The 18,332-nt window shown below is 43.0% G+C and overlaps 1 protein-coding gene across 2 annotated transcripts in view; it reads left to right on the top strand.

Moving 5' to 3' along the window:
• LOC133530850 (rho guanine nucleotide exchange factor 11) overlaps positions 1-18,332 on the top strand; it is a 314,198-nt gene that overhangs the window by 83,659 nt on the left and 212,207 nt on the right. Inside the window, exons 7-13 of one of the 2 annotated variants that reach the window (XM_061868905.1) lie at positions 1,456-2,031; positions 3,808-3,889; positions 4,717-4,841; positions 6,000-6,097; positions 7,745-7,932; positions 14,862-15,034; positions 17,568-17,731. In XM_061868905.1, the coding sequence (XP_061724889.1) occupies positions 1,456-2,031; positions 3,808-3,889; positions 4,717-4,841; positions 6,000-6,097; positions 7,745-7,932; positions 14,862-15,034; positions 17,568-17,731 (1,406 nt within the window). The remainder of the gene's footprint in view (positions 1-1,455; positions 2,032-3,807; positions 3,890-4,716; positions 4,842-5,999; positions 6,098-7,744; positions 7,933-14,861; positions 15,035-17,567; positions 17,732-18,332) is intronic. The other variant, XM_061868906.1, reaches the window with a different exon arrangement.

The following is an 18,332-nucleotide window of genomic DNA, read 5'->3' as shown; positions in this document are numbered from 1 at the left end:
AATCTTCATCAATGTTTGCTTCTTGTACATTTTTTATTACGATGCACTGAGTATGAATTCATTTTCAGTGCAAAATCACGTGTAAAATAGTCACAGTAAAATTTTATTAGTAGACCATTTTGGCTCACGTATTTCGATAGTTAATCACTATGTTGCAGCCATTTATTTTGATTTCAGTATCACGAAATGTTTTTATTTTGGGCTCACAAAATTGCAACTTTCCACATATGTATGTATAGTAGTTAAATGTCAGTGTGTACTTAATTGAAGTGTGGTCACCGAAGTACGAAAGGTCAATACATTAAGTTACTCGTGCTCGTTGGCCGTACTATAATTTTTTTGATAGTTTTGTAACAATGATATATTTAAATACATAGGTGGAATATGTATTTTTTTGGGCTCAAACGAGGCGAAAGTGTATTTGTCAATGTAACACGGTACATCGACTAACTCCTAACCGGGTCGACCATCGGTAAATAACTCCATGTGGTTCAATGTGTTCTTTGAGAAAAGGGCCCCACGGTCCTTTTTCTAAGGAACGACACAGTTCGATTCCATGTTATCATGTCCGCTTCTGTGCATGTTTGTTCGTGACGTCCGGGTGATCTTATTTCTATTTTGCTAAGGGTTGTTTTTGAGTGTTTTTTTTTTCTTTTTAAATGGTCGGTGAACGACTTTGCAGCAAAAATGCTTTTATTTGGGCCTTGGCGATATAAACATTTCAATAAGCATTAATTTTGAGAATAATAAGAATGTAAATCGTGTACCTTGCTATGAAAATCGAAAATTAATGTTTTAATGAAGGTTGACATTCAAGTTTTTTAAGACTAAAATTTATTTTCGATAAAAGTTTTCGTATGTATAGCAATGATTGTATATGATGTATTAAACCTTAGACATTTTCATGCTATTATTATATAATAATTATTATTCGAGTAAAGTTTTAATTTGTAATAAAAAGCAAACTTGCATAGAAACAGACAACAGATTAATACGAATAAGCTTTCGCCTCACACTGTGGGGGTGGTTTTTGTACCTTTGTATAAACATTGCAGTATTCTATAGCTACACAATTATGTACACATGTGTGGAGATACCGAAAATGACTCTATTGTCAAAGCTTATTTTTTACAAAGCAAAATACTTTTAAGGAAAAATATCGAAAAGGGCTGTGGGCTTATAAAAGAAGTGCTTAACATTTAAATGACTTTCTCAAATATGTGTTTCTATTTCTAAAGTTTTCCATTTGAAATACATTTAAATCTTGTTACTCGCAACAAAATATTGTTTCATATAAAACTTCAAAATATTCTGCAACTATTATGCGAGTGCATTGTTGTATGAAATACTTGACATAATTTTGCCCGGATTTTTAACTTCACAAACTACACTCATTCGGTATCTCAGCACAAATATTGCAATGTCCACGCTTCGTAATTAACACAATTTCTATAGCCCAACGAACCATCGCCGGCCACGCCACGACTCTCCAGAACCAAGACCAACCTCGACAAACCGGCTGGCTCTCCACCGCCTACCAGCTTCCTTAGCGGCCTCCCAAGATCTCTAAGCAATCTTACTGGACAGAGCTTAAGGAATCTAAGGACTAGACAAAACAATAAACAAGAAAATACACCACCTTTAGTACGACAAAACTCAGATGAGACTAACAAAAGACGACACGTACATAACAACACAGTTCCAATGGTCCCAACGACGTGTTTGGATAACACACCCCCACCGTTACCTCCAAGGTCTATTGAGCGTCCGAAGCGAACTCCTCTATCGCCAAATATGACTCCGATGAATCCTTTAGCGAAACCGAAACCGAGCTCCTCCGTCTCACCGGCTCACAAATATTATAAAAGAGATAGAGGATCGCCAATGCATCAGTCGATGCCGTCGTATGAGAGTCAGAAGTTGAGGATGTCGTCTCACTCGTTGGACGGGGAGCTGGACGGTCCGCAGCCCAACTCTATAGCCCTGCAGATGAGCTACCCGCTGGTGAACGTGCCGCCTCCGCCGTTGCAGGTATTGTGTTGTCACGAGGCAGCGAGCTTATTTTATATGGAGATTCAATGTGGAACATATCGGGGGATTCTACTGTACAATTTTGATTGGTTAATATAGTGGGGTACTGATGCAGAATTCTCTGTGGGGTATTCTCAATTAGAATTCTGAACTAAGCTAAAGTTTTAATGCAGAATTCTTCGTTTTAAATGCGATTAAATAATTTCGCTACCGAGTGACGAATAAACTTTTTACTCCACTTATCATGTGGCCTAGTTCTTTCGCAATAGGTGGAGTGAAAACCATTTCTTGAAAAAATCGGTTTCACGTTGATTTAGATGGACATTGAGTGCAAATTATATAACTTAAAAAGTATATGAAGCATATATATATAAACATTAAATATTCTGATCTTTTCTTAAATATGGAATGTATTTTTTTTAATGTATTATGAAATAATGATGCGCAAATGATAGATAGTTTATTTATAGAAAGGACACTATAATATGTAGTTTTCAGTTTTTTAAATCAATTTATCAATTACTTTCAATACTGGTGTCTGGAATAATTTATTTAATGTTGCTTAAACAACTAAGTTTCAGCGAAAATATGTGAAACTATTTTTTTAAAGTAAGTGGGTAATTTAATTTGGTATTCTTTATAGGCTATAGACAAGAACGAAATAACGTATAAAATCTACTTTTTTTGACGATTTATGGTTTCTATGTTTTCTTCTTTCGTATGTTTGTCTATCCTATAATAAGATGACCAAATTCAAGGTTGTTTTTGACTTAACGGTGAAGGTTTTAAAATAATTGCATTAACGTTTAATTGCCAAAGCTTTTTACACTGTATTTATTTATTTCACTTTAATCTTACGATTTGGCACTTTCAATATGTTGCGACCCGTTTTTTTCCAAATTATTTGTGTGTGCTTTGAGATATCTAACAATTCGCATCGACTTGTGACTAACACGCATTATACATTGGTTTATAATTTATAGGTATATTTAGGCGTCTAGGTTATATTGATAACTCAAAAAAATATATAATTATTACTTTAGGTCTTAGTGCTCTGAGATATCAATACGGCTTGTGTAAAATAATAAAAAGATATCAATCTCAATTCACTACCCAATATAACTGAAGAGCAATAGGTACCATAATAGGGACCGTTGTTTTTGTTTTATCGATATTATCTTTATATGCGTCGTTCTCAAACAAAAGGTACCACATTGTCGCTTGCCATAAGGACGCTCTAACAGGTTATTCGTATAAAGATCGTCGTAAGAAAAGAGCGTATTCCCATCTTAAAGGTCCGCAACGCACTTACAACCCCTCTGGTGTTGCGGGTGTCCATGGGCGGCGGTAATCGCTTACCATCAGGTGATCCGTCTGCTAGTTTACCTCCTCTATCATAAAAGATACGAGCAAATCTCGTCCTTATGGTTAGTGACAATGTGGTTGGTACCTCTTGCTTGAGAACGTCACATATTTTCGTATGATATAATGGGTAGTGGGTTGACATCATTTGTACAGTCGACGTTAAAGTAAGCAGTCTCCGCAGCCTATGTACGCCTGCAATTCCAGAGAGGAGTTGTAAGTGCGTTACCTTACTCACCGGCAGGAACACAACACTATGAGTAGGGTCTAGTGTTATTTATATTTAAATATATATTTACATTCGTGACCTTATTACTTCTTTGTGAGGTGCAAAAGTGTAAATATTTATTATGTTGACTGCCGTCATTGTATGTATAATGAATATAATGTTTGTGACGATGTGTTACGTTGCAGACGGACGATAGAACGGGATTGCCGATTCTGCATGTGCGGAGCCAATCGTCGCCCGAGCATTTAGACCATGGGCTGCCTAGGTGTAAGTAAATTCATTCTCTCTACATCTCTAAGGATAATTTAATATATATTTTTATATTTTATCTCTGACACTTAGAGACTTATACATCTCTAAAGAATTTTAGTATTTTATGGTTTTATTTTTTTATCATAGTTTTTTTTTTGTGAAATTAGACATTTAGAGACAATATACATCTCTAATAAAGTATTTATTATTTCATAGATTCGATATTTGTAATTGTTTTTTTTTTTAATTTATTGTTTGTAAAAATGGACATGTAAAAGTGCCCCTGTGGCCTATTTGCTGAATAAATGTTTGATATTTGATTTGATATTTGATATTTTACTTTCAATTCTCCAAATAAATGTTACTGGGAAGAGCTTTCGTAGTGATTCTTGAAAACTTTGTTAATTTATAAAATAGGTAATATCTCTTCAAATAAGCTTTTTCCTCGTCACTTGGGTAACTTACCATCAACTGAGATTGCGATGAAATGATTACCTTATTTTTAATAAATATTAATGCTCTAATTAGGCATTATTAATGAATCTTTGCATAAAGTTGATTGGGTTATTCAGGCCACAGGGTAGGGCCATAAACTGTTTATGTTCGTTTTTGAATAAAATCTTCAGAAATCAATCTATAACGCCATTTTTAATATTTGTTTAAATTCATTATGCAATTATTTAGTGAGCTATAATATTCATTACAATACAACGGCGTTTCGTGTGCAGCGGGCTGGGCGCGCCGCACGCCGCCACCGCCCTGCGCGCACAATACGTTTATATCTATTATGCAACGATGTACTGACCTGTAATATCCATTACAATCCAACGTTCCGTCCCCAGCGGGCTGGGCGCGCGGCACGCCCCCTCCAGGGACTCCGCCGCCGCCCTACGCGCACAACACGCAGCCGTGCGCGGATCCTCAGAGGGCCATCATTTCTATGGAAGAGGATGACTCGCCCGCCTGTGTAAGTATTAACTATATCGCGTATTTTTATTCGGGAGCATATTACCTAAGCGTTATGTAAACAAACTTATATATATACTTTTTATGTAAACAAACGATAAAACTAATGTTAATTCTCTATTTGAGAAAAGTTGTTGCGCATTGCCATTCCTAACGTGTAAAGGACTATGCGTCCAAATGGTCCAAAAACCAACACGTGGAAAATTTTGTAATTACGAGGGTGGGAGGGGGTTAGGGTTGGCAACGCGCATGTAACTCCTCTGGAGTTGCAGGCGTACATAGGCTACGGATACTGCTTACCATCAGGCAGGCCGTATGCTTGTTTGCCACCGACGTAGTATAAAATACCATCAGACAAGTATTTATATGTTCTTCATTTCGTTCTATGGACACCAAACGGAATTTCATTGCAGAACTGAGATATTTGTGTTTTAGTCAAAATTTCATCATCCTTATTACCTAGGCAGTAGGGTCTATCGCTCAGCGAGCGCGGCGAATGTTTTGCCGCACGCATCAGTGCGCGAACATCTACCCTGCAGCAATTAATTTCCCTACATGGACTCTATTGCCTAGGTAATAAGGCTGATGAAATTTTGACTAAAATACAAATATCTCAGTTCTGCAATGGAATTCCGCTTGGGGACCATACAACGAAATTAAGTACATCGAAATGCCTATCTAATGACCTACTCTCATTTTTGTTGGTTTTTGGATCAGGCTCAATACAAAGTTGCCCATAGTCCTTAGTATTGAAAAAAAAAAACAACGAGTTGCATTCCGGGAGTGCCGACAGAAGTGAAAACTTGATTATTAACGTTGTGCATTTTTGATATTTTGGAATGGTTAGGAAATATGTTTTCACGAATTACTTTAATTATCACTGCTAACATACACAAACATGACAATTTATATTAAATTCAAAATTTAACTACTGGCTTCAATGACATTGTAACAGTTTTTCGATCAGGTCACGTGTCCGTCTTACGAATTTTCAATCTGTCGAATCTGTCGGTCACGTGACCTGTCGCGAGTTTAACATTTTCTCCCCATCACAAAAAGTGTACAGCGCAGCTAACGAAGTTTTCACTTAAAAAAAACGATTCTATTATTACCATTAAGTTAGAACACTTATAACTACGGTACGTATACTTATTTGCAGGAAACATCGAACCCCGGCCTGTTCTCGAATCTTCGCACGGTGTTGGATTCCAAGGCGCGGACGGCGGTACTACTCAACTGGCTTTTAGGAGAGAGGAGGTAAAATACACAACGTTCAAATGTTTATTACCAACTATTTCTTCTATTACGTAAATTTCATTCGTTTTCTTTTAACGTTATTGTTTTTTTCTGTTAGCGTTTTAAAGTATTTTATGCAACAGTTGTATAAGAAGGGTCAAAAAAGGCGAGTGGCGTGAGTTACAATGTGAGCCGGAGCCGAACATTGTAAAGGAATACGCCACGAGCATTTTTTAACCTACTTATACAACGTTGCATACAATACTTTTCCTACGAGTCAACAAAAATAAATCTTAATTTAGGCAAACAAAGCAAAAGTATATAGCCAAGACGCGCGAGCATACTTTGTTACGCGGCCGGCCCGCCCCGGGCCGCGGCCGGCCGGTCGGCGACACCTCCTCGTAACTCATGAGGCCCTGGTACTTGCTACTTGCTATATTAAATTTTTGGACAGTTTTTTCTCGATTTTGTCCACCGTAGCCTACGGAGACTAACAAGCAACGCTAAGCGGTCTTCGTAGTCTATGGGTGTTGCTATATTACGGGTGTCACATGCGTGTTTCTGACTTATGGATTGATTGTTTTTACTATGCAACCAAATGAATATTTTGTAAGTTGGCAGAAATGCACTTAGTTTAAAACTGTATTCGTTTTTATTTTGTTAGGTTGGTAGCCATTAATGACAGTAACGTTATAGCGATTAAAAGCACAAGAGCTGTTATGAGGCATAGACAATATAGAGTTTTCTTGAAACCTTTTATGTATGTTCTTATATTCGTGTTAATGAATGCATAAATGACAGATAACAGTAGAGGAGTAGGAAAACGTTTTAATGATCGTTATTCCTCCACATGTGTTATTTCAAATGTTGCAGTTGTCTAAAATAAGGCAACTTACTTATAGCTCCAATAGCTCCTAGCGAATTTGTACTCAACTGTTTTTTAAAAACGAACGAGCCAAGCGAAGTACAATTTCATGTCATCATTTGTTTTGCGTAATCCTAGCAATTCTGGCAAAGCTCGCTCGCGGGGTATGGGGTTCCCTTGGTAACTTAATCCAAAGAATTTGCACAGTTACTGGTTTTTACGAACGCGACTGCCATGACCTTACAAGCCAGATGGAAAACTAGGCCTCAATGGGATTGGCTCGGTTTTCTCATCATGTTTTTTTCTCTAAAATGCGAATGGTACACATCAAATAAATAATATTTCGTACCTACGCAAGTTCAGAAAATCTAATCGGTACGATTGCGAGGAGTCTAACCTCTGACCTTCGGATTAAAAGTCGCGCACCGTGCCGCTAGACTACCAACGTTATATTACGCAGCGCGAAATACATCGAAAAAATTGACCCGGAAAAAGCGTCAAAAATATGTTTACACGACTTTATTGCCTGGATATTTTTTTAATACCACGACGGTGGCAAACAAGCACACGGCCCGCCCGATAGTAAGCAGTCACCGTAGCCTATGGACGCCTGCAACACCAGAGGTATTACATGCGCGTTGCCGAACCTTTAAAAACCTGTACACTCCTTTTTTGAAGAACCCCATACTGTATAGACATTTTTGGCGCTTTATCACACGATACGGGCTTTGCACTTTGACTGCACCACAAACCTGATAACTGATGGCATGTGTATTTCTCACGTGAGCCGTACTTGGTACCAGGTGCGCGTGCGCCACGCTGCTGCTGCTGATCACGGACGGGTACCGCGCGGCGCAGGGCGCGCCGCCGGCCACGCTGCGGCGCTGGGCCTACGAGATCCAGTCCACCTTCCTGGCGCCCGCCGCCGTGCTGCGGCCTCCCACGCTAGACCCGCAGGCGGTCAAAGAAGTCGAAGACGCCTTACATGATGGTCTGTTACTTATTCACCTTCCATTTATTTAATTTTTATTGCACATAAGAAAACACTGTACAAAAGGCGAACTGTACAAAAGACAGACAGACAGATTTTTTCTAGCACATGCCCTCTTGCTGCGACCGCCTATTTTAGACCCACAGGTGATTAAAGAAGTCGAAGATGCTTTACATGATGGTAAGTCATGGTAGTCGTTTTTGAGGTTTTCGGGGTAGATGAAACTGGAATATAAACTTGTGACCTCTCATGGTAGTAGTTTTTGAGGTTTCCTTAATAATTCCAAGGTAATTTCATATAGATTTATTCTACGTTGCTACCAGTCGTATTAATGGTAAAATGCGCTGGTTCATTGATAGTAGTTTATTCATTGAACACAAGAAGAAGAATGCACAAACAGAATGTAAAAAAGAACATAAACTAACAATAAAACAATAGAATTCAAAAATATAAAAAAGTATAAAAAGTAAACATCTTCTAAAAAGGTGCGTCGCCCACATTTCCCCCCTTTTTTATTAAAGGGGCAGCTTCACCAGCTTCCGCAGGGGCCGCCGCAAAATGCCTCCCAGGGTGTGCACGTCCGCAACTCGTGTGATACCATCAGGGCCAGGGAAAACAGCTGTGATGCGTCCACGGGGCCAGGAACCTCTAGAAGTATTGCCGTCCGCAATGAGCACCAAGTCACCGACTGCAATCTGGGGAACCTCACCTCGACCACGTCTGGGTATTAGTGTTGGTAGGTACTCTTTCAACCAGCGGCGCCAAAAATGCTCTGACAATCTCACGGCCTTACGCCAGCTAGTTCGTGACAGAAGGTCCGTTTCTGACGATGTCACTGGTATTGGACGTCCCGAAGAAGAACCCAGCAGGAAATGCATAGGCGTCAGTGACTCTTCACTCTGAGGGTCCACAGAAACGTGAGTAAGCGGCCGGGAATTCACCAAGGCTTCCGCCTCAGCCAAAAGTGTACGTAGCACCTCGTCAGTTGGAGCTCGTTCTGTGAGAGTAACTTTGAGTGCAGTCTTCACACTCTTCACGAGCCTCTCCCAAGAGCCACCCATAAACGGCGCCGCCGGAGGGATGAATCGCCAGTTGATCCTTTGTGCAGCAGCGAACTGGGATGTAGCGTCGTCGTATAAGCGTCGAAGCTCTCGGCTAGCACCCACGAATGCAGTTCCATTATCTGACCACAGCTCTGATGGGGTTCCTCTTCGAGCGATGAATCGGCGGAGGCTCATAATCGCAGAGTCGGTTGATAGACTGTCTACAATTTCCAAATGGACTGCACGTACTACCAGGCAGGTGTAGAGGGCGACGTATCTCTTTTCGCGTCTTCGGCCAACGGAAACTTGTACTGGACCGAAGTAATCTAGCCCTGTGAATGTAAACGGCCGTTTGTGGTGACCAAGGCGAGCTTCTGGTAAGTCTCCCGTCACGGGTTGAAACTGTTTGGCCCGGCGTATTCGGCAAAATAAGCAGTTGTAGGTAATGTTGCGGACGGTACTTCTTAGTGGCAAAAGGTGATAATGTTGTCGCAGTTCATTCACAACAGTCTCTGTGTTGCCGTGGGCAGCCTTGCGATGGTAGTGCTCGACAAGCAGGCGCACAGCGGGATCTTTCCCATCAAGCACAATGGGGTTTTTCATTTCGTCCCGAACATGCGACGCAGCCCCTATACGGCCAGACAAACGCATAAGTCCGTCGTCTCTTATTGTCACCGATAGCTTTGATAAGCGGCTGGTACGTGGCAGAAGCTGGGCTGGATGGCTATCTAGACTGGCCATCTCGTCAGGAAATGTGGTTAGCTGGGACTGGCGTAGAATATGGAGCTCGGCTAGATGCAGATCTGTGGCGGACAGGCCCGCGGCAGAGTCGCGCATAGAGCGCGGGGCGGTGAACTGTTGCCACTGGTTGAACGGCTGAAACACAAAACTACACAAGCCCCCCTCCAAGCGGACTAAATTGTCTACACATAGACCCCTTCTAGTTAGGCAATAAATTCTAAGTAATGTCAAATACTTATGAGCTATGGCTGTTGCGCGTACCAGCCTCACCCAAGAACTAAACCGCTTAGGATCGGATGAGATTGGCTCGTGCCTTTTAACGTCACTAATGAGATGAACTAAATCGGGACGCGCTGCCTGTTTGCTCTCTTCTTCCATACCTGGATATTCAGGTGAACTAGGCTCACTGGGCCACTTTGAAGACAGCAAAAATTCAGGACCCGATATCCAACGTGATTCTGGGGATAACGTCACTCGCTTGATGCGGGTAGCATCATCCGCAACATTCAGTTGACTTGGCACCCATCGCCATTCTTTTACTTCAGTTATCTCCATAATCTCTGCTACTCTGTGTGAAACAAATGGCTTAAACAAGCGCGCCTCGCTTCGAAGCCAACCCAAAACAGTCATGGAATCACACCAGAATACGCGATTTACTGGCTTCAATCGGTGTGCTTCGCAAATCGTAGAAGCGAGACGGGCTGCGATCAACGCTCCTTGGAGCTCTAAGCGATTTATGGAAATTTGTTTCAAAGGAGCTACTCGAACTTTGCTACATATAAGCGCCAGCTTCACATCACCATTTTCTAAAACGAACCGCCAATATGCAACCGCAGCGAAAGCTGACTCACTTGCGTCACAAAACAAATGAAGCTCGCACTTATCAATCTTTAATTCGCTAAGGCAGTAGCAGCGTGGGATCTGTAAACCTGAAATTGCAAATAAATCCTCAAACCAGAGTCTCCATGCCGCACTGTCACTTTGCGACAACTCCTCGTCCCAATCGATACCCTTACGCCACGCATTTTGAAACATGATGCGACCCGTAATTACTACTGGCGCCAGGATACCGAGTGGGTCGAAAACCCGCATCACATGAGCCAAAACTTCACGCTTAGTGAGTTTATTTGGCAACGTATGTTCTCCCTTTATTCCAATATTAAAACCAATCGTATCGGAAACGGGTTGCCAAATAAGTCCGAGTGTTCGGACAGGCGCAGTGAGTCTACCAAGATCAACATCTACTTCATTGCTAACTACAGGGACTTCACCCAAGCTCTCTTTTGGCAGCAGACGCAGCGCAGAGGGATTGTTTGACATCCAACCACGCATTTCGAAGCCAGCATGTTTATGGATGTTGGTGATCTCAGCAGCTAGTTTTGCGGCCTCATCAACAGAATTTAAGCTCACTATACAGTCATCCATATAATGATCAACCATGATGGCTCGAGCCGCGTCTGGAAAGCGCTCCTGCCATTCCACTGCGTTTTTGTTCTTTATATAAATGGCAGTGAAAGGGCTGGAAGCGGCACCGAAAATCATAGAAGACATACGGTATGTCATGATAAGGTCTTTGGGCGAGTCGCGCCACAAAAACCTCTGAGCGTCGCGATCCTCTGCTCGGATCTTCACTTGAGGAAACATCTCGCGAATATCACCAGTCAGGGCAATTTTTCCCTCCCTAAACCGAAATAAGATTCCGAGCAGGGGCTGCAACAAATCTGGACCGGTTAACAAAAATGAATTTAGAGAAACACCGTGACTTTTAGCAGCAGCATCGTGTACAACTCTTAATTTATTTGGTTTGTTTGGATTGGTTACGCCGAAATGTGGTAAAACCCAAACTGGCGAATTGGCGCTAGGCTCTTCCGTGCACAATTCAGCATAACCTTTCCGAAACATGTCGTGTATGTTTTCACGGTAACGCTCTGCATACTGAAAATCACGGGCCATCTTTTTCTCAAGGCTAAAAAACCTAGATAAGGCAAGCTTGCGACTATCGGGCACTGTTAAATTGTCCGACTTCCAAAGTAAACCGACCTCAAAATGTCCGTTAGGCAGGCGACGCGCAGTACGGTCAAGAATTTTGATAGCGCGATCATCATCAGCGCTGCGCGCTTCGCGTTTTGAAATGCCAATTGAGTCTAAACTATATTGCTCGCGAATTAACTGCTCTAAAACTGCACGATCACTGATATCCGCGACCGCGGGCTCGCTAACTATTGCGTGGTTGACAGTTTCGGCGGGAGCGGTTTTACTGCAACCAAAAGCGAATAGAACCCAACCTAACGCGGTATTAATCGCGACCGGTTCTGCCCTAGTACCCTCGCGTACAGCCCTAGGAATAGTGAGGTGCCAATTGTCGAGACCGATTATAATCGTCGGCTGTACGTCGCCGTAACAAAACTCGTCCGCGATATCTGAAAGGTGAGAAAATTTAAGTACGCTCGACCTATCGGGAGTTTGAGTAGCGAGACCTAAACCCTTCATCGCCCGCGCTTTGCTAATCACGTGCGTATCTTTACCACGACGGCCTTTAATTTGGAAATCGACATACTGCACAGACGTATCTTTTCCTAACCCGCCGACACAGTCTAGCCTCATGCGCCTCTGGGGTCCACAGGCACCTATTTGCGCGGCGATATCTTGCTCAATAAACGAACCTGTGGCCCCATCGTCTAACATGGCGTACGTATTCACGGAACCTAACGGGCCGGACACGGTTACAGCTACGATCTTCAATAATGGGCGAGCAGGCAACGTCTGAGCTGAAGATCCCGCAGCAACCGATGTCGATGTATGGGTCAGGATCTCCTTTGAATCGACATCGTACAAAGCAGAGTCGCTCGTGACAGTAGGTGCTGCGGCATGGGCGGCCAGGGCTCGCGGTGCAGTGCCAGAAGTTCCCGCTACCGGCTCATCGTCATCTACTTCAACGTGCGCGGCTGCTGATCGCTCGTAATTTGGGTTGTGCAATAAGGCGTGGTGACGGAACGTACATCCGTCAACGTCACAAACTTTTTTTCGCCTTACAGAAATTAAACCTATGCCAACCTACTTTAAGGCATCGGTGACAGACTCTTTTCTTTTTAATTAAATTCCATCTGTCATCGATTGACATTGACGCAAATTTGTCACATTTAATTAAATCATGCGGTTGTAGACATACGACGCATGATTTAATTTTAGGTGCAGTCGCCGATGAATTCAATTTAGCGCTATTTCGCGATGTTGAATTTGAATTTACAGATTGATTTTCAGCTGCGACATGCACATTATCCCTGGCCCGCCTACTATCTACCACTTGTGACGCAGTAGTCGGCTCAGAGATTACGCCAAAGCGAGACTGCAGGTCGACTTCGTTAGCGAGAAAATCTGCTAGATTTTCTAGCTTTGACAGACCGGCAGCCTCATAACGAACGGCGTAGTCTAGCCATTTAGCTCGCAACAGTGGAGATATTTTAGTAATTAAAGCCTGAAATAGTTCAGGCGAGGCCAGATATTCCGTATGACCCAATAAACGTATTATTTCGACACAGTTGCGAACTCGACTGGCAAACACGGCTAAATCCTTACCTTCAGCGCTCACGCGCGGCAATGCGCGCACCGCAGCTACTTCGTGTGCCACCACGATCTCGGGGCGACCAAAGCGCGCGTCAAGCGCACGCAGCACGACGCCGGGGTCGCGCGCAGACACCAGCAGCGCGGCGACTGCCTCGCGCGCCGCACCCGTCAGCGCCGTATTCAATCTTGACAGATTATTCGCAGCTGTGTAGGAACCTTGTGTGTTTTCAAAGGCTTTTTTCAAACTGAGCCAATCTAAATACGATTTGCCATCGAAACGGGGTAAAGGAACACGATTTATTGCGTGGCCAATGCCTTTATTAACACTTTCAACTAAAACACCCAGACTTTTAACCAACTGTGGAACTTCTCCGCTCTCGTGGCGCTCGAAAGGGGCCGCTGTCATTGCGGCACCATATTCAGGATGCCCGGGAGGGGCCGCTGTCATCGCGGCACCATATTCGGAGCGCTCGGGAGGGGTCGCTGACATTGCGACACCACAGTCGCGGCGTACAGTCGCTGTCCGCGCAGGGGATGAGACATGCGCGCGAGGGGCTTTAGCTTCTATATTCCTGAAAAAATCATCATTAATTAATGTTTTTTCGTGATGAAAGGCAGCTTCTGACTTACGGAACCATTGGTCGATGTTTTGGCTGCTCCTAGAGCTATGACGACTCGCGTCTGCCTCGATGGCGGCGATTTCCGCTTTTAGCTCTAGGTCGGCGGTCACCCGTTCTAGATCGGCCAGCCGGCGTGCGTCCAGCTCGGCAGCTTGACGTTCAGCAGCTTCACGTTCGGCGGCCTCACGCTCACGGCGGCGGCGTATTTGTTGCGCCTCTAGCTCGGCGAGGCGACGCGCGTGCTGCGCCTCAGCCGCTAACCTTTTGGCCACCACCGTGGAGGAAGAACGTGATGATGTACTTACAGGGCGGGATTGTGAAGGCGCCAGTGGTGCGGTTGTCGAGTCGACAAGAGGGATTGAGGGCACGGTCGACGGCCCAGCCTCACTCTCCGCAATGGTCTTACCTTCGTTACCATTCTCCTTACCCAAAGCTTTCACTGATCGTGTAACCACCATCTTGTGTTTCACTAAGTATACTATCACTATTAAATCCTAGATGGACCAAAATATTAATGGTAAAATGCGCTGGTTCATTGATAGTAGTTTATTCATTGAACACAAGAAGAAGAATGCACAAACAGAATGTAAAAAAGAACATAAACTAACAATAAAACAATAGAATTCAAAAATATAAAAAAGTATAAAAAGTAAACATCTTCTAAAAAGGTGCGTCGCCCACAAGTCGCATACAATTTTACGAGGGTGATGAAATCTACAATATCTTCAAGATATAATTTTACGTTTCATAATAATCTAAAGCAAAAAAAAAATACCCCTGAACTAAAATCCCTAAAAAAGTTTAAGGTCATTAATTGATGTTAATTCTTTATTTATTTATTTTGTTTAAATCGTGCCGTTGCCGACCCTATTTTACTAATACTAAGCCTCCACTCTGGGTCTGTCCGTTTGTAAGTAATAGACAGTTCATATGTGTATTTGTTATTTATATTTCTTTACAGATTACGATAAAGAAGAAATACTCCGCAACGTCTTCCGAAAAGCGCGACAGAAGGCTAAAGAAGAAATGGCGCAACAACTCAACGAATTTCAAGTTAAAAGACAAGTCGGCTTAGGTGGTCTTTACGGACCTGACGACGCTCAAATTGAGAGATGCGTCGTTGATAAGGCTCAGGTAATTATTAAGCCTATTTATTATTTTATACCATTATGAGGAAATAGTTTAAACACAGAAGGCTAACTAAAGAGGAAATGACACAACATCTCAACGAATTTCAAGTGAAAAGACAAGTCGGCTTAGGTGGTCTTTACGGACCAGACGACGCTCAAATAGAGAGATGCGTCGTTGATAAAGCTCAGGTAATTATTAAGCCTATTTATTATTTTTATACCATTATGAGGAAATAGTTTAAACACAGAAGGCTAACTAAAGAGGAAATGGCACAACAACTCAACGAATTTCAAGTCAAAAGACAAGTCGGCTTAGGTGGTATTTACGGACCAGACGACGCGAGAAATGCGTTGTTGTCAAGGCTTAGGTAATTATTAAGCCCATTTATGTATAACCTGATATAGTTTGGTAAACAATTTTTTCAGTAATAGCAGAATAAATAACAAAACTATATTTTTCCCTCTTTTTGGGATTATAATGTTAACATAAGCTGTGGCATTTTGGTATACACGGGGATCTTTATCGCTGGATAAAATCCTATGTAGAAAGCCGTTCGCAGGCCTTAGCTGTGAAGGCGCATATTTCTCATTATAGGTCTATCAGTTCTGGTGTACAGGCAGGGTTCCCATTTGAGGCCTTTGTTATTTGTCCTGTATATAAATGATATCACTGAATGTATCAAGAATTCAAACATGCTTTTATACGCCGGCGACACGAAAATTTTCAGTCATACGAAATCCAGAAGATTGTACTTTACTACAAAACGATTTACATAATTTCCAGACTTTTTGTAACACAAATAATCTTTTCTTAAACCCAGAAAAATGTTTTGTTATTAGCTTTAGTAGAAAAAGGTCAACTATTAATGTCCAGTATGATCTTTGTAATAAAGAGTTAACTCGTGTGAACCAGATCCGTGACCTCGGCGTAATCATGGACTCAAAGCTTACCTTTGTACCCCACATTGATAATATCTTAAATAAATCTTTTAAGCAGTTGGGATTCATATTGCGCGTAGGTAAAGATTTCAGGAGACCTTCGACGTATAAGATATTATTTAATAGTTATGTCCGTAGTCGATTAGAATTTGCTAGTTCAGTGTGGAACCCGCTATATAAAATTCATGGCGATAGAATAGAGAGAGTGCAAAAGAAGTTTGTAAGAGTAATTGAATATCGCACTGGAAATAAATACATAGATTTACACTACCGCTATGAAAAGACATAATATTTTACCCTTGAGCTTGCGTCGCGAACGCACTGATGTTATAATTCTCTATAAAGTCATTATCAACATCATCGACGCCCCTGAGTTATTAAAATCTGTTTCATTTAGAGTACCCCGTCGTTGTGAGCGAGCATGTAGAAAGAAGATCCTCTTTTATATTCCTCGTAGTCGAACCGCATATGCGAGAAACGGTTTCATTAGAAGAGCATGCAGGATGTATGATGATAAGTTTCAAAATGTAGATATTTTCAGTAAAAAGTTTGGTAGTTTCAAACAACTTACATTGAAATGTATTAATGGACTTAAATTAGATAGTTAACTTTAATTTAATTGCAATTATTGTTTGTTATTAGTGTTATTGCAATGTACTTCATCTTTGTTTTTATTTTTGTTAGGATGTACGAACATTATTTGTAACTTCGATTTGGCAACTTAGAATTTCAGGTTAAGTTTAGTAATTATATGTATTTAGGTTATATGGTTTTCATACTATATTTAAGGAAACTGTAGGTCTATAAGTCTATTACCCTATATTGTAACAATTTATCAATATAATAGACTGTTTGTTTCTAAATAAAGAAATAAAAAATAAGAAAAATAATCTGGCATTCTGCTAATCTGACATTCTGCGTTCTTGGCATAAAGCGTCAGAATCATATCTAAGATATCTAATCCGTGAAGGTACTATCAAAAACTAGTTCTTTAGAGTTATAATCGCCGATTATAACTCTATTAATTTAATGAGTTCCATGTTAAAATACATGTCGGCTGAGGTGGTCTTTACGGACCGGACGACGCTCTAAAGGAGAGATTTGTTGTTGATAAAGCTCAGGGTAATTCTAATTATTGAATGAGTTTAGGTTAAAAGATATGTCGGCTTAGGTGGTCTGTACGACCAGGCGACGCTAAGATTGAGAGACGCGTTGTTGATACAGTTCAGATGTAATCATCTGAAACGGATTTTTGGGTTGAGACAAGTCCGCTTAGGTGGTCTCTATGGAAGACACGACGCTCACAGCGGTGCTTAGAGGTGCTTTATTAGTTGTTTGGTTTGATTTGAATAGAGATTACGCAATATTTGTTATATATTTTGATGTTGTTAAGTTAGTAAATATTAAATTTGATTTCGTTGCCACGTTTGACCTTAAATAGTATTTTATATAATCGTGATATAATAGCGAGCTTTTCAGTCGAGTACCGTGTTTAGGCAACGAAGGTTGCCGAGTTGCCTAAGTAAGGTACGAGATAAAAAAAAGACGAACTGAAAGAGTGTTCTGGTTTTTACCTGTTCGTATGTATTGTTCTACAGGAACAAGTGATAGTGGAGCGGCTGCTCGTGCAGTGCCTGGCGGGCGTGGCCAGCGCGGGCGCCGGCAGCGCGGGGGCCGCCGCGGGGGGCTGCGGCGCGAGGGCGGAGGGCCGCGCCGCGCTGCTGGCCGCGCTGCAGGCCGCCGCGCTGTATCTACAGTGCAGGTGTGTATACACAGAGAGTGCAGTGCCTGGCGGGCGGGGCCAGCGCGGGGGCTGCGGCGCGAGGGCGGAGGGCCGCGCCGCGCTGCTGGCCGCGCTGCAGGCCGCCGCGCTGTATCTACAGTGCAGGTGTGTATACACAGAGAGTGCAGTGCCTGGCGGGCGGGGCCAGCGCGGGGGCTGCGGCGCGAGGGCGGAGGGCCGCGCCGCGCTGCTGGCCGCGCTGCAGGCCGCCGCGCTGTATCTACAGTGCAGGTGTGTATACACAGAGAGTGCAGTGCCTGGCGGGCGGGGCCAGCGCGGGGGCTGCGGCGCGAGGGCGGAGGGCCGCGCCGCGCTGCTGGCCGCGCTGCAGGCCGCCGCGCTGTATCTACAGTGCAGGTGTGTATACACAGAGAGTGCAGTGCCTGGCGGGCGGGGCCGGCGCGAGGGCGGAGGGCCGCGCCGCGCTGCTGGCCGCGCTGCAGGCCGCCGCGCTGTATCTACAGTGCAGGTGTGTATACACAGAGAGTGCAGTGCCTGGCGGGCGGGGCCAGCGCGGGGGCTGCGGCGCGAGGGCGGAGGGCCGCGCCGCGCTGCTGGCCGCGCTGCAGGCCGCCGCGCT

Source organism: Cydia pomonella, chromosome 24 (assembly GCF_033807575.1).
Source record: "Cydia pomonella isolate Wapato2018A chromosome 24, ilCydPomo1, whole genome shotgun sequence".
Lineage (NCBI taxonomy): Eukaryota > Metazoa > Arthropoda > Insecta > Lepidoptera > Tortricidae > Cydia > Cydia pomonella.
This window is presented reverse-complemented; position numbering and strand designations above follow the sequence as displayed.